We start from the raw sequence: 22,650 nt of genomic DNA on the forward strand, positions 1-22,650 counted from the left end.
CAGGATAAGACTCCTGATCACTCTCTTCAGACGCATCACAGGGCGACTGATTGCGCTGAGACCCTGAGCATTGTGATGACGTTGAGGGTCTTTCCCAGCGAGCTCGCTTAGGGTGGCTGGGGCTATCATCTGAGTCATAATACTCAGCCTGGGAAGCCGGGGACCCCCTTGCAGTCTGGATTAATTCCAACTGAGGGGGATTAGAGGACAGAGACCTCGCCGTGTCCATAGACTGAGCCCCAGTCATGGATTGCAAAGTTTCAAGGATTTTTGCCATAGTCACAGACATTCCATCAGCAAAAACTGCAAAGTCTGTCCCTGACACCGGGGCAGGACTTACAAGCGTCTCAGCCTGGGTCACTACCCCTCCGGACTCCGGCTGGCGAAGCAGCACCGGATCTGAGCATTGCACACAATGGGGGTCTTTGGAACCTGCTGGTAGAGCAGCCCCACATGCAGCACACGCAGTGTACACAGCCCTAGCCTTGGCAGCCTTGCGTTTTGTGGATGACATGTTGCTGCCTCCTCAGAGCGATCTGGGGTATCCAGCCAGGAAGCGACCTCACAGTGCAAGAAATAAATAAATATATATATATATCTGGTGACACAGTACACCAATACACACTGAGGCACTAGAGGGGCCAGCTGAAATGCCGCTTGCCGCCCGCTTAAGAGCGGGTGTGTGGTCGCCAAAAGCCCCCTAGTCCAGGTCTCCCAGAGCCTTGCGTCCTTCCTCCAGCCAGACTGCGTGTAATGGCTGCCGGCGTCCTGGGAGAGGAGGGGGGGCGGGCCCTGGGCGTTCCTGGCTAAGAGCGGGAAGCCTGCTTCCCTCTGTGCCTAGTGAGAGGGCTGGAGCATGTAAATCAGGCTCCAGCCCTCGTCGCTGCTGCGAAACAGCGTCTCTCCCCTACCCTGATTGACAGGGTGGGGGCGGGAACGAAGCGGAGCTAGGCCGCAAAAGCCGGGGACTGGATTTATAAACGCCGCCGCCGTAAAAGCGCGGTCGGCGTGTCCCCGGCGCACTACAAGTCACAGCAGCGCCGCCGGTCCAGTGGGGGTCGGCGCTGCGTTCCCACAACACAAAAGTCCCCCAGTAAACTGCAGGAACACCAACTCAATCGTTACGGTCCCCGGCGCACTACAACACCCAGCCAGCCCGGAGTGTGTCTGTGCCTGCCGGGGACACAGAGTACCTGTATGATGCAGGGCCTTGTCCCTGATTGTACTCCTGCTCCGTATCCATCAGGTGCTATGGGTCTGTGGATGGAGCCCGGCGTCAGAGCTTAGAGGCCGGCAGGATCCCACTTCCACAGAGCCCTACAAGGGGATGTGGAAGGAAAACAGCATGTGGGGCTCCAGCCCCTGTACCAGCAATAGGTACCTCAACCTTACAACACCATCCACGGGTGAGAAGGGAGCATGCTGGGGGCCCTATATGGGCCCTCTTTTCTTCCATCCGAAATAGTCAGCAGCTACTGCTGACTACAAACAGTGGAGCTATGCGTGGATGTCTGACCTCCTTCGCACAAAGCTTGAAAACTGGAGAACCCGTGATACCACGGGGGGGGGGTATAGCCAGAAGGGGAGGGGCCTTGCACTTTTTAGTGTAGTGCTTTGTGTGGCCTCCGGAGGGCAGTAGCTATACCCCAATCGTCTGGGTCTCCCAATAGAGCGCTGAAGAAATGCAGTATAGTTCTCCTGATATAGCCATGTCCATTACCTCATGCGCAGGGCATTACAGCTTAGGTATCCATGGTTACGTCCACTGATATAGTGACAGTTAGTTGCTTTTGGCCATAACCATGGATACCAAAGCTGCAATGCCCTGCACATGAGGTAAGAGACAAGACTATATCAGTAGAACTATATTTGCTAATATTATTACACCAACTACATATTGGGATACGATCTTGAAGATGGTAATAACCCTTTGATAATGGGTTGTCTAGTAGTGTACAAGACATTTAAAAAGGAACCTGTCAGGTCCAATATGCACCCAGAACCACGAGCAGTTCTGGGTGGATATTGCTAATCCCAGCCTAACTGTCCTTGTATCTGGTAGCATAGATAAAGAGATCTTTAGAAAAGTATTTCTAAAGATCTTTTATCATATGCTAATGAGCAAGGGGTCTAGTCGCAAAGGCGTTCGTTCCCCTTGCTAGTCGGTTTCATTAACATGTTAGTACGCCCCTGTGGGTGTGCAACATGCTAATGAACTGGATTTTGGCTCAGTGCGCATGACCCCGGAGTTCCGGTCATGCGTACTATGAAGCCAGGTGTACGCATCCTGGCTTCAAACTGAAGTAGTGCGCATGACAGAACCCCCGGGGTCATGTGCACTGAGCCAAAATCCAGCGTCGGGCGGTGATGGCAGCGGAGAGGTGAGTGAGATCATGCTCTGACACTGCACATCCATTAGCATGTTAGTATGCCCACAGGGACCTGCTAACATGCTAATGAAGCCAATTAGCCAGGGGAACTAACGCCCAGAGGACTAGTCCCCGTGCTCATTAGCATACAATAAAAGATCTTTAGAAATACTTTCTCTGAAGGGATTAGCAGTATGCATCCCTAACTGCTCGTGGTTTTGTGTGCATATTGGACCTAACAAGTTCCCTTTAAGGAAGTCTGACCATATATGATGTAAAATAAAAGGAAGTACAGAGAAGAACATTGGGGAACTAGCAAGAAAGGCATAAAGTGGGTGTATATGCGGTGTGATCATTATTTTTTCATTAACTCCATTCTAAATATTTTGTAAAATTGAAAAAAAAATAATTCTGCTTTAAAATATTAAAGTAATAAGTGCCACTCCTTAAAATCAAATGTACGTGGAGCAGATTCAAGCAAAACGTAAAATACAATCTGCAACTTACCGGGTTAAAAAAATGTGCTTGTGCCCCAAGGGATAAAAGCCGCAGACAGGTCTCCAAATTACCAGTCCTAACACTTGAATGAAGTTGCTGGATGCATTGAGAAAACAAAAAAATGAAAAGAAATTAAGTTATACAAAGTGCTGTATACACTGTCAACTGTAAAATATGAGACATTTGTGCACAAAAGTGCCACACTGCAATACAGTATCCTAACTGTCCATCTCAATCTAAAGGCCGATCAGTCCTAAGACTGAGCACAGATTCCACAGACAGATCGCAGACTAACGCTGTATTAAAGGGAACCTGTCATCAGAAATTTTGCTTTAAACCTAAATGTTTCCCCTTCTGCAGCTCCTGGGCTGCATTCTAGCAAGGTTCCTGTTGTTTTATAAAGTTGTACCTTTTGGGATGCAAATCTTCTAAATTAACCACGGGGGCGGGCCGTCTCGTGTCCGTTACTGTCCCTCCTGCCGATTTTACGCCGTCCCCCAACGCTCCATTTCATACTTCAGGACGCCGCCCAGTGCGCCCGAGATCCGGCGCATGTGCAGTGCCACTGTAGCAGGACTGTGCACTGCGTGCACAGTGTGACCGCTGGTGACGTTTGCGCAGGCAAGAGATTATGGGCGGCGCTGATTGTCATGGCAAGTGCCCGCCCATAATCTAGTGCCCGTGCTTTCCCCTCTGCCTCCAGCGTTCTGCGCAAGCACTGGCCAGATGACCACACGTCCCCTCTTTCCCATCTTTCCCTGGAGCAGGAAATAGATGGGAGGAGCGGAGCAGGACACCACTGGTTACGACCAGCGCTTGCGCAGAACGCTGGAGGCAGAGGGGAAAGCCCGGGCACTAGATTATGGGCGGGCTCTTGCGATGACAATCAGCGCCGCCCATAATCTCGTTGGGGGACGGCGTAAATCGGCAGGATGGACAGTAATACGGACACCAGACAGCCCGCCCCCATGGACGATTTAGAAGATTTGCATCCCAAAAGGTACAACTTTATAAAGTATTATATTTGGTCTAAAAGGGAGCAAAAAAACAACAGGAACCTTGCTAGAATGTAGCCCAGGAGCTGCAGAGGGGGAAACATTTAGGTTTAAAGCAAAATTTCTGATGACAGGTTCCCTTTAAGAGCTACATCCCAGACATATTTTATATCTGGGACGAGGCTTCTGAAATCAATTACTTACAATACATTATGGTATCATCAGGTCAAAAGATGTGCTACTTTAAGGCAATAAGTAATAGCAAACCAGAAAATAAGAGTATGTTCTCTGCGCTGAATGAATGGATGAATGAATGGATGAATGAAGTAAAATATATCTTTGTACCGTGTTAGCCAGTAGAGATAAAAAAAATTGTTTAAAAGAACTGAGAGTCCTCAGTGGTTGATACCTTTTAATGGCTAACTGAAAAGATGGTAATAATTGCAAGCTTTCGAGACTACTCAGGTCTCTTCATCAGGCATGCCTGATGAAGAGACCTGAGTAGTCTCGAAAGCTTGCAATTATTACCATCTTTTCAGTTAGCCATTAAAAGGTATCAACCACTGAGGACTCTCAGTTCTTTTAAACAATTTTTTTTGGATGAATGAATGAATACAGGACATGAGGGTGTCACATCGAGACTCCAGACACAGAACTGATCCAGACAAAATGATACATACGATGTGTAATGTAAAAAGATATTCTAAGAACTACAACATGTATATGGATACTGTAGATTTCATTTGATAAGGCTGGTTTTCCACTTCCACTGCTAGTAGTCACAGTCCGAAAATGGTCCCCAATGTCCAGACATATACGAGTTCAGTTCAGGAGATCCAGCGGCAGTCTGGACATTGCGGGTCATACTTGGACAGTGAAAAGTTAACGTGAACCTGTCAGGTGCAATGTGCACCCAGAACCACAAGCAGTTCTGGGTGTATATTGCTAATCCCTGTCTGTCTTAACATCTAGTGGCATAGATAAAGAGATCTTCAGAAGAAGTATTTCTAAAGATCTTTTATCTTATGCTAATGAGCGTGGGGACTATTTGGAAGGGCTTTAGTTCCCCCGACTAGTCCGCCCTCTTAGCAGGTAGCACACTCACAGGGGCGTGCCGACATGCTACTCAATGCAGCATCACCAGCGATGACACGCGTACATGTGTTCACTGTGACTGCTGATCAGACGTCCTGCCGCTTCCGGTCATGCGCAGTATGTAGCCGGGTGTACGCGTCCCAGCTTCATAGTTACATAGGTACATAGGTTGAAAAAAGACCTAGGTCCATCTAGTTCAACCTTCCTCCACCAGTTCTACATTTTGTCCTTAAGTCACTTATAACCAACAATGTTGTGTACTGAGGAAATCATCCAGCCCTGATAAAAGCTGTTATAGTATCTGCCATTACTACCTCTTGTGGTAGGGCATGCCACAGTCTGACTGCTCTAACTGTAAAGAACCCTTTCCTATTTAGCTGTCGGAATCGCTTTTCTTCCACTCACAGTGTATGCCCCTGGTCCTTAGTACTGTCTTTGGAAGAAATAAGTCTTGTGCCAGTCCTTTATATTGACCACACATGTATTTATACATATAAATGAGATCTCCTCTGAGACGTCTTTTTTCTAAACTAAACATATCTAACTTTTTCAACCTGTCATCATATGGGAGGCCTTCCATTCCTTGTAATAGTCTAGTTAGCTGCCTTTGAACTGACTAACTTCTGTATGTCCTTCTTAAAATGTGGAGCCCAAAACTGGATCCCATATTCCAGATGTGGCCTTACAAGTGATTTATAGAGGGGTAACAATACGTTGGGATCCCGGGATCTAATCTCTCTTTTTATACACCCTAAAATCTTGTTTGCTTTAGCAGCTGCTGCCTGACATTGAGTGCTGCTGCTCAGCTTATTTGTAATGAGAATACCCAAGTCCTTCTCCTGTTCTGTAGCCCCTAGCTTCAGCGAGGTCTAGTGCGCATGACCGGAAGTGCTGGGTACTTCTGAACATCAGAGACAGCGGACGCAGGTACGCGCTTCACCGCTGGTGATGCTGCATTGAGCAGCATGTTCGCACGCCCCTCGGGTAAGTAACGACCTTGCGACTAGTCGCTGGCCTCATTAGTATATGAAAAAAGATCTTTAGAAATACTTTTTCTAAAGATCTATTTCTGTATGCTACTAGATACAGGGACTGTAAAGCTATGTGCCCATGGCCCTATGTACCCGCGGATATATACGCAGGTACAGCCGCAGGTTTCCCGCAGTTCATCCCTGCGGGATTCCAGCGAAATATCTGCGGTAAACCTGCGGACATTCATGCGACTTACCTGCAGAAGTCCTGGCCTCTATCTCCATAGTGGAGGGCCGGGATTCCCGCAGGTAATTCCGCAGGAATAACTGACATGCAGTTATGTGCGGCTGTGAGATATCCGCAGCACGTTCCGCAGCATGGACACAGATACTCCTCATGTCCCATACGATAACATGGGGAGTGCCTGTACTTGCTAAAACCTGCGGATTTATCTAGAAAATCCAGATAAATCCGCAGGTTTTCCGCGGCAAATTCGCGGTTACAGAGTCCCGTAGGCACATAGCCTTAGGCAGAAATTAGCAATATGCACCCAGAACTGCTTGTGGCTCTGGGTGCATATTGCACCTGACAGGTTCACTTAAAGATGTGTGGAAGTGTGGTCCTCAGCCCTGTTTTAGATCTAATCTGAAACTCACAATGCTTTGGGAACTAGATGTAAACAAAAAAAATTAAATATAAATATATATATATATATTTATATATATATATTTATATATATATATATATATATATATATATATATATATATATATATATATTTAATTTTTTTACATATACATACACAAAGATATCAATATATATTATACATACATATATACATACACACACATACATGCATAGATACATATATATACACATATATGTGTATATATATATATATATATATATATATATATATATATATATATATATATATATATATATATATACATACATACAGTTAGGTCCAGAAATATTTGGACAGTGACACAAGTTTTGTTATTTTAGCTGTTTACAAAAACATGTTCAGAAATACAATTATATATATAATATGGGCTGAAAGTGCACACTCCCAGCTGCAATATGAGAGTTTTCACATCCAAATCGGAGAAAGGGTTTAGGAATCATATCTCTGTAATGCATAGCCTCCTCTTTTTCAAGGGACCAAAAGTAATTGGACAAGGGACTCTAAGGGCTGCAATTAACTCTGAAGGCGTCTCCCTCGTTAACCTGTAATCAATGAAGGAGTTAAAAGGTCTGGGGTTGATTACAGGTGTGTGGTTTTGCATTTGGAAGCTGTTGCTGTGACCAGACAACATGCGGTCTGAGGAACTCTCAATTGAGGTGAAGCAGAACATCCTGAGGCTGAAAAAAAAGAAAAAATCCATCAGAGAGATAGCAGACATGCTTGGAGTAGCAAAATCAACAGTCGGGTACATTCTGAGAAAAAAGGAATTGACTGGTGAGCTAGGGAACTCAAAAAGGCCTGGGCGTCCACGGATGACAACAGTGGTGGATGATCGCCGCATACTTTCTTTGGTGAAGAAGAACCCGTTCACAACATCAACTGAAGTCCAGAACACTCTCAGTGAAGTAGGTGTATCTGTCTCTAAGTCAACAGTAAAGAGAAGACTCCATGAAAGTAAATACAAAGGGTTCACATCTAGATGCAAACCATTCATCAATTCCAAAAATAGATAGGCCAGAGTTACATTTGCTGAAAAACACCTCATGAAGCCAGCTCAGTTCTGGAAAAATATTCTATGGACAGATGAGACCAAGATCAACCTGTACCAGAATGATGGGAAGAAAAAAGTTTGGAGAAGAAAGGGAACGGCACATGATCCAAGGCACACCACATCCTCTGTAAAACATGGTGGAGGCAACGTGATGGCATGCGCATGCATGGCTTTCAATGGCACTGGGTCACTTGTGTTTATTAATGACATAACAGCAGACAAGAGTAGCTGGATGAATTCTGAAGTGTACCGGGATATACTTTCAGCCCAGATTCAGCCAAATGCCGCAAAGTTGATCGGACGGCGCTTCATAGTACAGATGGACAATGACCGCAAGCATACAGCCAAAGCTACCCAGGAGTTCATGAGTGCAAAAAAGTGGAACATTCTGCAATGGCCAAGTCAATCACCAGATATTAACCCAATTGAGCATGCATTTCACTTGCTCAAATCCAGACTTAAGACGGAAAGACCCACAAACAAGCAAGACCTGAAGGCTGCGGCTGTAAAGGCCTGGCAAAGCATTAAGAAGGAGGAAACCCAGCGTTTGGTGATGTCCATGGGTTCCAGACTTAAGGCAGTGATTGCCTCCAAAGGATTCGCAACAAAATATTGAAAATAAAAATATTTTGTTTGGGTTTGGTTTATTTGTCCAATTACTTTTGACCTCCTAAAATGTGGAGTGTTTGTAAAGAAATGTGTACAATTCCTACAATTTCTATCAGATATTTTTGTTCAAACCTTCAAATTAAACGTTACAATCTGCACTTGAATTCTGTTGTAGAGGTTTCATTTCAAATCCAATGGGGTGGCATGCAGAGCCCAACTCGCGAAAATTGTGTCACTGTCCAAATATTTCTGGACCTAACTGTATATATATATATATATATATATATATATATATATATATATATATATATATATATATATATTACACACACACACACACACACAGACACACACATATATGACACAGACAGACACACCTAGTAGAATAAACTAAAAAAAACAAACAAAACAACACCTCTTCTGCTATTGCCTTAGGCCGGTCACATTCCCTAACCCAACCTGTTCTTAGTTTACTGCCATTCCTTCTACATTATTCCTCAGAAGCGTAATCATTCATGTAGCAGTAACATACCTCAATACACATTAGTGTAAAGTCAAAGGAACCCACTGATATGTCCAGGACTGGACAACCATCTAACGTTTACATGTATGGGGGGCACCTTCTAATTCCCCCGACAGGTTATGTTAAAGTGGTTGGCGACTTATCCTCATTGATGGCCCTTCTTAGGATTGGCCGTATTGTGAAATCAGCTGGCAGATCTGCTTTTATATATACAGCAGATACAGAACGTGTTCCTTCTAATGGGGCTGTAATCAGTTGTCAGGCAACTTGAGCTTCTGTAATGCACTGGTGCCCAACACAATTTTCTTGTCTGATTTGTGTATAGTGAAGAAATGGAGAAAGATAGTAGTATAAAATAAATGAAGAATATTTTTTTTTCTCATGTTGCTCATAATATAAAATAGTGTACGGTGTTGACCAAAAATGATCTTTTCCCTGTAAAGAATGGCCGCCCTGTGTAATCCTGGATTCAGATCACATAATGCGGTCATGTATATTATGCTAAACATATTCTGCCTTCACAGACCGCTGAGCCAGAGATCAGGCTATTTGCTGGAACACGACAGGTTCAGACAGGAGCAAGGCTAATTAGGGAAAAGGTTTACCTTACTAAGATCTTTGGCTGTTACACTATCATCATCTCGACAGGGTAAGCGGTGAACAAATGCCAGCATTTGATATTTCGCTCTTATAAACTCCGCTTTGTTTGGGCTGTAAGCAAACAAAAAATACATTTAGGAACTTTTCTCCAAAGAAACCAATATTGCACTGTCAGTCTCTATTTTTTTTCCTCCAGCAAAGACATTTACAGGGAATCTGTCACCAGGTTTTTGCTCCCCCATCTGAGAGTAGCATAATGTAGAGACTGAGAACCTGATTCCAGCAATGTGTCACTTACTGAGCTGTTTGCTATCATTTTGATAAAATCATTGTTTTCTCTGCTACAGATCTAGCAGTTATACTGAGCTCACGAATATGCTGGACTACCTGGCAGCACACCAAGGAGTCCTGTAATGATAAAACGACTGTTTAATCAGCAGTAGATTATCAACACTACAATAAGCAGCCCAGTAAATGACACATTGCTGGAATCAGGATCTCTGCCCCTACTTTATGCTGCTCTCAGATTAGGTGGCAAAAACCTGCTGACAGATTCCCTTTAAGCAGGCACTGTCCATGCATACAAATTTAAAGGGATATTCCACCAAGAAATTATCACTTTTTCATATGATAGATAATAACTTCTAGATTTGGGAGGGGGGGGGGGGCTGACTGCTGATAGCACCAATTGCCAGAACCTGCCAGATTTTAATCCCAAATTTGAATAGAATGGTGCCTGAGCATTCGGGCTAATGCTCCACCTATCACCTATGAGACTGCTGGAAACAGTCAAGTACAGTGCTCGGCTACCTCTGTCATTACTGTGCACAATAAATGGTGTAGAGGTGTGCGTGCTCGACTACCATTCCATCTCAGGAGGGCTGGTTCTGGCACTTGATCGGTGTCTTAGTGGTCAGTCCCCAACAGATCAAGTTCTTCTTACATTTATATAAGCCAATAAATAACATACCTTACTTACCAAACATAACTTCTATAAATTCCTGGACTTCCTACGAGCAACCTGGGTGACTTACAAATGGAAGATTATACAACTTTCTAACATCCTTGGTTTTAAAGGGGTTGACCACTTCCACAATTTTGAAGTGCTATAAATATGATGAAACATGAAAAGGAGCCGGTCCCAGTACGGTCTCTACTTCCTGCTGTAGGAATGAAATTCTAACAGGGACATGTGACCACTGCAGACAATCAGGAGCCATATTTGTGTCCCCTTACATCGAGGTTTAGGCTGCAGTGGATGTCCTGATATAGGAACAGGTCAAATCACAGCAGCAGGATGCAGATACCAGCAAGAAAAAAAACAAAACAAAAAAACAGTATCAAACCAGAAGCAGCAGGGAAGAGGCAAGTGCCGCTACTTTTTAATTTGTACCCAGTGCTATGTCTCTTTATAAATGATAAGAAAAAAAGCATTGCAAGTGTAGTACCACACAGGAAAATGAAAAGGTATTCATCAGTAACCGCTCACCTGGATGGGTTGTGCATATGGCTGCTACTCCGGCCGCTGAACTCGCACCCCTTGGGTGAGGAACAGATAAAGGATTGAAGAGGGAATAGCGGTGACCATCGGGTGCTGCCAAAAACTTCAGGATCATCGGATTAAGAAGATTTATTCATACAACGCGTTTCGGAGTTTGTTTAACTCCTTCCTCAGACTCAAGTTGACAAGAGATGACATCGCTATTCCCTCTTCAATCCTTTTTAAAAATGGTGGGGGTGGATAAAACTTTTTATTCGCCACCATTTTCAAGAACTTTGGATTGATTCTTATCTCCAATTGTATTTCTGTTCCATGATAGAAGTAGAAAAATGACAGTACTGAATTTGCCAGACACGTCCCTTTGACAGTCGGGTTTTCTTCATGTGTCTGTCACTTTGTGGCAGCATTAGGTGCTGTATTTCCCACATTTTTTACACTATATGCATTGGAGGGTTCAACATAGATGAGCACTGTGTCTTTGTCTGCAGCGAGTAATGAGAACATGTGGTAATATATGTTGGTATCTGGTACTGGCAATGCTCTCTGGGTTAAATTGTGCCAATCCCAGACTGATACTTGGAAGCAAACACCAGCACAATCTCATAATTTCACACAACATTGTAGAAATTTTAATCAATATCTAGATCTATACCAATATCAGTATCTATTTCTCACTTATAGGCAGGATTAGGCCGAGTTCACACCAGCATTTAAGAGGTTTCCAGTTTTAAAACCCCCCAAGCACAGTTTTTAATAAAATTAACTGTTCATTACTCACCCCTCACTGGGTCCAATGTGAAGTCTCAACCATTGCTCCTGGTGACCGGTATTGTCCGCAGGGCTAACATTATGTCAACTGCACTGCAATTAATCAGTGAACGCAACAGCTCAAAGGGCACGGGCAGAACCACTGAACTCACTTATTGGCTGCAGCACTGTCGACAGGATGTGACGCAGCAGCAGAGACCAGCATAGGACCCTGAAAGGGTGAGGAAAGAAGCATGGAAACAGGTGGTTTCTGAAGCCAGAAAACCCCTTAAAAGGTTATTTCCATCTCAATGATCCTATCACAATATGTAATAGGTGTAATAATAATAATAATAATAATAATGATAATAATAATAATAATAATAATAAAAAAAAAATATCAAATTCCTTCACTTAAAAATGTAGTATAGGCCTTCTGATTAGATATCTCCCTTACCTCATGCGCAGGGCATTAAGGTAGCTTAGGTATCCACTCGCACTAACTGTCACTATATGCGTGGCCGTAACCATGGATAGGATCTTGGAGATGGGAATATCTCTTTAAAGCATTCCATTATATCAGTCCATGCTAAGCATAAAATAGTGGTATATGTGGCAGGGTTTCGGATCCATTACATGACCGAAGTCATGCTCTAAAAATAATGGTATCTGCCAGGTGTGAACCAAGCCAAAGCTTTACACCAGTGGTCACCAACCTTTCTGAGGAGAGGCACATTCAGCTCTGAGAGAGAGCCACGAGCGACAACAAGCTCTCCTCATAGTGGTGACACCCAAAGTGACCACTACCAGTATAATGCTTTTCCACAGAAATCACCACACAAAGGCATTCTAGTGGCCCATTATCTTAGACAAAGTGCCAAGTGGAGTCACCTAACAATTTTAATTATTTGGTACACAAACTCCATTAGGAATGATATTTAACATTAGATTGTATTCATCTTCAGGAGATCCCAAAACTAAGACCTGGAAACTCCTCCGGCGAAATAGAAAAACTATAAGACTGTGTGCCCACGATCAGTGTTAGCAGCATTTTTGACCAAAACCATTTGGATTTCTAGAAGTCCCATGCCCACTGTGTGTGTGTACTGCCCGCAGCGTAACCTGACCTGCGGTGCGGCTTTCCGAGCCGCAAGCATGTCAATTCTTTGCTGTGGAGTCGCAAGCTTTCTCCACAGGGAGAACAGTGAGATAGCCTGCAGCGTCCCAAACCCTGATTGTGGGCACGAGCAGCTACGGTCTCCTGCTGAGGAGACTCACAGCCCTGCATGTCAGGACCCACCACGTCCAGGACGCAGCAGGTCCTGATCGTGGGCATATACCCTAAGGGTGCAGGAGTCTGCTCAATCACATTTCTACACTTTTATATGAGTCTGCTCATATTGGTCCATTACCAGAAAGAGCATGTACAGTCTCCTAGGCACTTGTATGAAATAGGGAGCCAGTGTTGTAGAGATGCCTCCTGTACTGGATATGGGAGCCTAGGAGACAAAAGGAGCCCACAGCATGGACCTCGGAGGATGCCTGAACAGTAAAAAAGAGAATTTTGTTTACTTACCGTAAATTGTTTTTCTTATAGTTCCGTAATGGGAGACCCAGACCATGGGTGTTTAGCTTCTGCCTCCGGAGGACACACAAAGTACTACACGTAAAAGTGTAGCTCCTCCCTCTGAGCTTATACACCCCCTGGTGAGCAGACCCAGCCAGTTTAGTGCAAAAGCTGAAGGAGAATAGCCACCCACAAGTAGAACAGAGCAAGAGCCGGAACAACCGGAGACTCTGTCCACGACAACAGCCGGTGATAACACGCGGAACAAGAAATTGCCAACAGGCAACAGGGAGGGTGCTGGGTCTCCCAATACGGAACTATAAGAAAAAGAATTTACGGTAAGTAAACAAAATTCTCTTTTTCTTTATCGTTCATTTGGGGGACCCAGACCATGGGACGTTCCAAAGCAGTCCCTGGGTGGGAAATAAACAGAAAAACTTCGAAGTAGGCAGAACCTAACTTCACAAATGGGCGACAGCCGCCTGAAGGATGCGTCTGCCCAAGCTCGCATCTGCCGAAGCATGAGCATGCACTTGGTAGTGCTTCGAAAAGGTGTGCAGGCTAGTCCAAGTGGCAGCCTGACAGACTTGTTGAGCCGTAGCCTGGTGCCTAAAAGCCCAAGAGGCACCGACAGCTCTGGTCAAATGTGCCTTGATCCCCGGCGGGGGAGGCACCTGAGTACTCTGGTAGGCGTCCGAAATGGTCGATCTAATCCAACGGGCTAAGGTCGGCTTAGAAGCAGAAAGGCCCTTGCGCCGACCTGTGGTTAGCACAAAAAGAGAAGTGCACCGCCTAAGTGCAGCGGTGCGAGACACATAGATCCGGACAGCACGCACCAGATCCAGAGTATGCAGCGCTTTGTCAAAGCGATGAACAGGAGCTGGACAAAAGGAAGGTAGGGTAATGTCCTGGTTAAGGTGGAAAGGAGAGACCACCTTAGGAAGAAAGTCCGGAGTCGGACGGAGAACCACCTTGTCTTGATGGAAAACTAAAAAGGGTGACTCCGAAGAGAGCGCAGCCAAATCAGAGACTCTCCTGAGGGAAGTTATGGCCACCAGAAAGGTCACTTTCTGTGAAAGACGATACAAAGAAACCTCCCTAAGAGGCGTCCCAGGGATCCAAGGGCCGCCGGTAAGGCGGAATGATGTGAGACGCGCCTTGCATGAAGGTGTGGACCTGAGCCAGCCGAGCGAGACGCCGCTGAAACAAAACTGACAGAGCTGAGACTTGTCCCTTGAGAGAGTTGAGGGACAGTCCTAGCTGCAGACCGGACTGTAGAAAAGACAGAAGGGTCGGCAAGGAGAATGGCCAAGGAGGATGGTCGGTAGAGCGACACCAGGACAGGAACATTTTCCAAGTCCTGTGATAGATCTTAGCGGAGGAAGACTTACGGGCCCGAGTCATAGTGGAGATGACTTCAGGAGGAATACCAGAAGCCGTCAAAATCCAGGACTCAAGAGCCACGCCGTCAATTTGAGGGCCGCAGAATTCGGGCGGAAAAACGGACCTTGCGAGAGTAGGTCTGGACGGTCCGGAAGATGCCACGGCATCTCTACGGACAGATGGAGCAGGTCTGGATACCAAGCTCGCCTGGGCCAGTCCGGTGCAATGAGGATGACTCGACGGCCCTCCATTCTGATTTTGCGCAGGACTCTGGGCAAGAGAGCTAGAGGGGGAAACACGTAGGACAGACGAAACTGGGACCAGTCTTGAACCAGAGCGTCCGCGGCGAATGCCTGAGGATCGTGGGAGCGAGCCATGTAAACAGGAACTTTGTTGTTGTGACGGGATGCCATCAGGTCCACGTCCGGAGTGCCCCATTTGCGGCAGATTGACTGAAACACTGCCGGGTGCAGGGACCACTCGCCACCGTCCACGGTTTGACGGCTGAGATAATCTGCCTCCCAGTTTTCCACGCCTGGGATGTGGACTGCGGATATGGTGGACTTGGAGTCCTCCGCCCATTGAAGGATGCGTTGTACCTCCAACATTGCCAGGCGGCTGCGTGTCCCGCCTTGGTGATTGATGTAGGCAACCGCTGTCGCGTTGTCTGACTGGACTCGAATGTGCCTACCCGCCAACAGGTGGTGAAAAGCTAGGAGAGCTAGAAGCACAGCTCTGGTTTCCAGCACATTGATTGAAAGGGCTGACTCGGACGGAGTCCAAGTGCCCTGCGCTCTGTGGTGGAGACATACCGCTCCCCAGCCGGATAGACTGGCATCCGTGGTGAGAATCACCCAGGACGGGGCCAGGAAGGAGCGCCCCTGGGACAGGGAGAGGGGCCAAAGCCACCACTGAAGAAAGCTCCTGGTCTGTGGCGACAGAGCCACTAACCTGTGTAAGGAGGAAGGCCGCTTGTCCCAACAGCGGAGAATGTCCAGCTGCAGGGGGCGCAGATGGAACTGGGCAAAGGGAACAGCCTCCATGGACGCCACCATTTGACCCAGCACCTGCATCAGACGCCTGAGGGTATAACGGCGGGGCCTCAGCAGAGAGCGCACCGCTAGCTGGAGGGACTGCTGTTTGACTAAGGGCAACTTCACAAGTGCCGGCAAAGTCTCGAACTGCATCCCTAGGTACGTGAGACTCTGGGTCGGAGTCAGGGTGGATTTGGGAAGATTGACAAGCCACCCGAATTGGGCTAGAGTGGCGAGAGTGAGCGAGACACTCCGCTGACAGTCTGCGCTGGATGAAGCCTTGACTAGAAGGTCGTCCAGGTAAGGAATCACTGCCAACCCCTGGAGGTGCAGAACCGCAATCACTGCTGCCATGACCTTGGTGAATACCCGAGGGGCCGTGGCTAACCCGAAGGGAAGAGCCACGAATTGGAAATTATCTTCTCCTATTGCAAAACGTAGCCAACGCTGGTGTGAAACTGCAATTGGCACATGCAGATAGGCATCTCTGATGTCGATGGATGCCAGGAAATCCCCTTGGGTCATTGAGGCAATGACTGATCGCAGAGACTCCATGCGAAAGTGCCGCACCTGAACATGCTTGTTGAGAAGCTTGAGATCCAGGATGGGCCGGAAGGTACCGGTCCTTTTTGGGAACTAGGAAGAGATTTGAGTAGAAACCCCTGAACCGTTCCCGGGCGGGAACCGGTACAATCACTCCGTTGGCCTGCAAGGCTGCCACGGCCTGCGAGAAGGCGGCGGCCTTGGAGCAAGGGGGAGTTGAGAGAAAAAATCTGTTTGGCGGGCTGGAAGAGAATTCTATCCTGTAGCCGTGGGAGATGATATCTCTCACCCACTGATCGGAGACGTGTTGAAACCAAGCATCGCCAAAGTGGGAGAGCCTGCCACCGACTAAGGACGTCGCCGGAGCGGGCAGAGAGTCATGAGGAGGCTGCCTTAGTGGCAGCACCTCCTGCGGTCTTCTGTGGACGCGCTTTTGGGCGCCAGTTGGATTTCTGGTCCTTGGCTGAGTTAGCGGACGAGGCCGAGGGCTTAGAGGACGACCAGTTGGAGGAACGAAAGGAGCGAAACCTCGACTGATTCCTAACCTGGGCAGGTTTCCTGGTTTTGGTTTGTGGCATGGAAGTACTCTTCCCGCCAGTAGCTTCCTTAATAATTTCATCCAGCTGTTCTCCGAACAGCCGGGACCCAGCAAAAGGGAGCCCAGCAAGGTACTTCTTAGAAGAAGCATCTGCCTTCCACTCTCGAAGCCACAAGATCCTGCGGATAACGAGGGAATTAGCCGAAGCCACCGCAGTGCGGTGAGAAGCCTCCAGCATGGCAGACATGGCATAAGATGAAAAAGCTGAAGCTTGGGAAGTTAAGGCAACCATTTCGGGCATAGAGTCCCTGGTGAGGGAATGCATCTCCTGTAGAGAAGCAGAGATGGCTTTGAGAGCCCACACTGCTGCAAAAGTCGGGGAAAACGCGGCCCCCGCCGCTTCATACACAGATTTGGCCAGAAGGTCAATCTGACGGTCAGTGATATCCTTAAGGGAAGTGCCATCAGCCACCGACACAACGGTCCGGGCTGAGAGCCTAGACACCGGAGGGTCTACCTTTGGGGACTGAGCCCACTCCTTGACCACCTCAGGTGGAAAGGGAAACCGGTCATCAGAACCACTCTTTGGGAAGAGTTTGTCAGGACAGGCCCTGGGCTTGGTCACAGCGGCCTGAAAACTGGAGTGGTTAAAGAACACACTCTTTGCTCTCTTAGGCGAAGTAAACTGGTGCTTTTTTGCCAGAGAAGGTTGCTCCTCTGATACTGGCGGATTGAGATCCAGTACAGAATTAATGGAAGCAATCAAGTCACTAAGATCTGAGACACCCTCGGACAGATCAATGGGGTACATGGAGTTAGCCTCCGAGCCCCCTGTAAAGGCATCCTCCTCATCCTGCAAGTCAGCTTTTGAATCAGAGCCGCGGGAGGAGGAGGGAGAGGGAACCCTGCGTCTCTTAGGAGGACGGGGTCTGGGCCCTGATGATGAATCCTCTGTGAGCTCCGAACCTAAGGGACCCATAGCAGTAGGGGCACCCTGTGAAGGGGGCTGATGCATATTTATCAAAGTCCTGGACAGAAGTCCCATGGACTCAGCAAAAGACTGGGAGATAGACCTAGAAAAGGATTCTACCCAAGCCGGGGGTTCAGCCACAGGAGCAGGAGCAGCCTGAGAGACCACTGGAGGTGAGACTCCAAGCTGTCGCACCGCCAAGTTAGAGCAGACATCACAATGAGGATAGGTGCTTGGTTCAGGCAGCAGGAGCTTACATGCAGCGCATATAATATAAAGCTTTGGAGCCTTGCTCCTCGTGTGAGACATGCTGCTGGAGTGGGGGCTCTGCAAGAGAATGAACCCCAGAGAGTATATACAGAGGTCCACAACCAGAGACCGAATGTGGCTTACCAGACCGCTGGAGCGGTGTTGTGTGCCCTCCAGAACCCGAAGCCCGGACCCCCAAGCACAGCACTTCAGCAGGGATGCAGAGTGCAGTCCAGCGCCGAGTGAACTCTGTCTGAGAAAATGGCCGCCGGAGAGAAGAGAGGGGGCGGGACTTTGCTGTGAGAGCGGGATCTGGAGGGCCATAGAGACCTACAGGGGAGGAGACACGCACAGCAGTGGGGAGTGTCCCTCCCCTGTGCAGAACGGCCGCCGGGAGGAGCCTGCCATGAATGACATGCGAGGGCAGAGAACAGAAACTAGGCCTCCGGCAAAGCCGGAGCCTAAATTTGAGCGGCGAGGCCGACGCACAGGCACCATCGGCGCGGTTCTCGGGCGACAGCTAGAGAACCCGCCGGAAATGCCAATAAATACAGTAAGCACACTCTCCCCAAACAATAAAGTACAGGGACCCCCAAAATATAAACGTCTCAGGTACTTAGCTGCTGTGACGCAGGGCCAGGTCCCTGGGGATGAGTGCTCCGGTCCAGCAGGGTCCTGAAGGGCTGCGGATGGAGACCGGTCTCCTGCCAGGCAGGGAAACCGTGCTGGCTCCCATTTCAAGCCAGAGCCCAGGAGGGATGGTGAAGGAGCACGGCATGTAAGGCTCCAGCCTTGGAAATCAACCTTACAACACCGCCGACACAGTGGGGTGAGAAGGGACATGCCGGGGGTCCAGACGTGGACCCGCACTTCTTCAATCTCATTCCAAAAGGAAAAAATCATATGAGAATGCATGTGTGGATGTATGCCTCCTGAACACAAAGCGATAAACTGGATAGGACTGGCTCACCAGGGGGTGTATAAGCTCAGAGGGAGGAGCTACACTTTTACGTGTAGTACTTTGTGTGTCCTCCGGAGGCAGAAGCTAAACACCCATGGTCTGGGTCTCCCAAAGGAACGATAAAGAAATTGGAGGTATGGAGTACTTTATAGAATGTACATCCCAAAAAGAGAAAAAAAAAATAAATAGTAAAACAGCATAGACTTACTGTAACTTGTCCTGGGGATTGGCCTTCCGCTTTCCACTCATTATAGATGCCGGGTCCAGCAAAGAATGTTCCCAAATTGAATTCGCCCCATTACTATACAAGGTCTGTACCATCTAAATGACGTAAAACACATGCATTAGTGCACTATAACATGGCTGTCAATGCTGGAAAAACAATATTTGATGTATACATTAGTGTCACATTCATAGATATTTCCTAAAATAATAGGTGATTAGATTTAGTTTTTAATCAGAAGGAGATCAGTTCTCAACATCTGGTCAGAACTTTAGGGGATGTATCCCTCGCTCTTCAAGATTAGATTCTGAAAATCCACAGAAGAAGGGATCTCCCGACTGTAGTGAAAGGGCCGTTCACAACTTATCACCTATCCCCACAAGTCAGAACAGTGTGACTGCTGGTGGGGAGGGGGACTGTTCCCGATCACTATGGTTGGCCCCTGTTAGTGATGATGTCTGACCCCAGCTTAATTCTATGTGACTGAGGGAGATACCCAGTTCAGTCCTCAAGAGGGAATGAAGGAAACACGTAAAAACAGAGGTGACAAGTCTAGCCGTTCATCTTGGTTATGAAATGCTTGTGAGTAAGGATCTCAGAGAAGAAAAGGTATTTAAGACATAAAGAAACTGCCCTTTCTCAACCATCCAGATTTCATGGACTTTTAAGGGATATTCCCATTTTATAAAATAAAGACATTTTCCCCGGATATTTCATCCAGCAATCCTAATTTTTCTCTACTAGGTTAGAAGCTCTCCGGATTACCCAAATAGTTACAGCCATCCCCATTTACTGGTGCACACGCAGAGCAGCACTATCTGACCAGAGCAAAACATGGCTGCGTAAAAGGCTAGATCAATTACCTGGAGCAAGGTAGGAGGCCATGGCGTGTGTTTAAGATGTCTCACTTGTGAGATGTGTCTTCCCAGACTCCGGTGTACGCTGCAGCATTCATCACATATCAAAATACCTCTATTAATAGATGCCCAGCGAGGATCTGCAAACGAAAAATAAAAGATACCAGTAGTAAGGAGAGTCCTTTAAATGCTTAGGGATCATTTAATATTCACCCTTTTGGGTGTCTACAGGTACAAGAAACAAACAGGTATTTTAGGGGCACGGTTTCAGAGTTTCCCCTGTGACCCTACTGCTCTGCTTCCTTTTCACCTAACACTTGACATGTGATCTATCCAGACTGGTTTTCACTGTACATGGGCCAAGTCTAGCGTTTCTTGACTACGGCACATAGGGGTGAGATGGACACCATACACGCTGATTCGGACCACCCGTCGGTGCAGTTTTTCACACCTTGCGTTTATGACACATTATTCTGCACGTTTTCCAAGGTTAAGTGCAATACTTGATAATTAAAGGAGTTGTCCGACATAAACTCTAAAAAAAAAAGTGTTAAGCTAATCTGTGCTGTATTGTCATATAAAACATCCCTACAATACTTTTTTATTTTCTAACTTTTGTTTCTCTTACATTATGCTTTTATTCTCTGCAGCTCTTTGTTTACCTGCAGCTCAACCAAACTGACCTCTTCCTGTGCCAAACCTCACAGAGCTGGCACCGCCCGGCCTCAGTGTCCAGCCCCGCCCTCTGCACACATTCCCTGTCAGTATTCTGCCCCAGCACTGACCTCTCATTGCTCCAGCAAAGATGGACACATCACTATATTATATGTGCGGTGGATGTGAGGTGATTGTGCTGCACAGATGTGATATCACTGCTCTGTATTTCCAATCATTGGTAGTACAGAGCAGTGATCCTCACATCCACCGCACATATAATAATGTGCCCATCCCTGTCCCCATACTATAGTAATGTGCCCCATCCTTGTGCCCATCCCTGTCCCCATACTATAGTAATGTGCCCCATCCTTGTGCCCATCCCTGTCCCCATACTATAGTAATGTGCCCCATCCTTGTGCCCATCCCTGTCCCCATACTATAGTAATGTGCCCCATCCTTGTGCCCATCCCTGTCCCCATACTATAGTAATGTGCCCCATCCTTGTGCCCATCCCTGTCCCCATACTATAGTAATGTGCCCCATCCTTGTGCCCATCCCTGTTCCCATACTATAGTAATGTCCCCTTTCCTTGTGCCCATCATGTAGTAATGTCCCCTTTGGCTCTTCTTCTTGTAGCCATATTCTCTCCTGTAAAATTGCCCCCTAATCTGCCATTCTTCACACATAAAAAACCCAACACACAAATCTTTCTCACCTCTCCTCGTTCCCTCGGTGCCCTGTGTTCTGCCTCTTGTGGCCGCAGCCCCCTCATTGCTGATTGCTGCCTCTGTAGGGGCCTGTGCAGTTAGCGGTTTATATCAGATGGAGATTCCCGGGTGCTCTGCAGAGCCAAGCTCTGTATACGCTACTGCAATGATCCGCTGCTGCCTCTGATTGGCCGGCGGCTGATCATAGCTCTAGGTGTATACAGCGCTCCCATCTGCAGAGCGCCAGTGAATCAGTCATCTGATATACAGCGCTGACTACACGGCCCCAGCACAGGCAGCGTTCAACAAGGGGGCCACTGCCTGCGCGCCACCAGCAGCATAGGTGCTGCATGCAGCATACAGGCAGTGAGACCCCTGCACTATGGGATGTGTGGGAGGGTACAGGGAAGGGGGGGCAGGGACTCCGGCACCATGTACCCGCCCAGCAGGGCGGCTACATGATGTCGGTTGGGATGCCCGTCGACAAGGCAGCATAAGCACATGCCCAGTCGTCGTGACATCACAGAAAGCTGCAAAATCACGGCAGGAGCGGTCATATGACCGCTCTGAGCCGGGGGAGAGGGGCTGACAGCAGAGCAGGTAGGTAGTCACTTTCTACTTACCTGCCCCAATGTAGCCCAATAGTGTAATGATAAAAACAAGTCAAAATAAGCCGGATAACCCCTTTAATGAAAACTCATGCACATGCTGCTTTTTCTTTTTCCTTGCGGATTTTCAAATCTGCAGCAGGTCAATATGTTCTGTGTTTTTCACCCAGTCAAATGAATGAGGAATAATGCTCTGTGAGCATGCTGCGTTTTTTGCTGCAGTTTGTTGCCCAAATCTGCATGTCTTTCCTTCCTCCGCGAAGTCTATAAGAATTCTGAAGTGCTGTGCACACGTTGCTTCTTTTTTTCCTTGCAGGTTTGGGTGCAGAAGAAAAGAAGCAGCATGTCAATTCTTTGTGCATTTTTGACCAGTGTTTTTAGCCCTTCCAACCATTAATTTTACTTCAAAAATAAAAAAAAAAAAAACAAAACAAAAAGACATATGGGACAAAAACGTGCAAAGAAGTCATTTTTTTATACATTTATTGGCACAAGGTGCGTTTTTCGGCCAGAAAGTGCGTTTTTTTGTGACAATACAAAACTGCAGTGTGCGCACGTAGCCTTATACAGTCTGGTAAGGTTTGTGCCAATCCCAGATAAGCCTTTAAGTTTGTTTTCAGCAGGAAATCATAAACCAGTTTCACGAACCCACACAAGCAACTGTGTGCTTGCACGTGTTTCCCCTTACTCTTGAGAATATTATGC

At 47.1% G+C, this 22,650-nt stretch overlaps 1 protein-coding gene across 6 annotated transcripts in view; it reads right to left on the bottom strand.

Annotated features, from left to right (window-relative positions):
* GIT2 (GIT ArfGAP 2) overlaps positions 1–22,650 on the bottom strand; it is a 153,263-nt gene that overhangs the window by 113,269 nt on the left and 17,344 nt on the right. For all 6 annotated transcript variants that reach the window (XM_075320048.1, XM_075320050.1, XM_075320049.1 and 3 more), the window contains exons 2-5: positions 19,980–20,113; positions 19,102–19,214; positions 9,406–9,511; positions 2,877–2,963 (exon numbers count right to left, since the gene is read on the bottom strand). In XM_075320048.1, the coding sequence (XP_075176163.1) occupies positions 2,877–2,963; positions 9,406–9,511; positions 19,102–19,214; positions 19,980–20,113 (440 nt within the window). The remainder of the gene's footprint in view (positions 1–2,876; positions 2,964–9,405; positions 9,512–19,101; positions 19,215–19,979; positions 20,114–22,650) is intronic.

This window comes from Anomaloglossus baeobatrachus, chromosome 1 (genome assembly GCF_048569485.1).
Source record: "Anomaloglossus baeobatrachus isolate aAnoBae1 chromosome 1, aAnoBae1.hap1, whole genome shotgun sequence".
NCBI lineage: Eukaryota > Metazoa > Chordata > Amphibia > Anura > Aromobatidae > Anomaloglossus > Anomaloglossus baeobatrachus.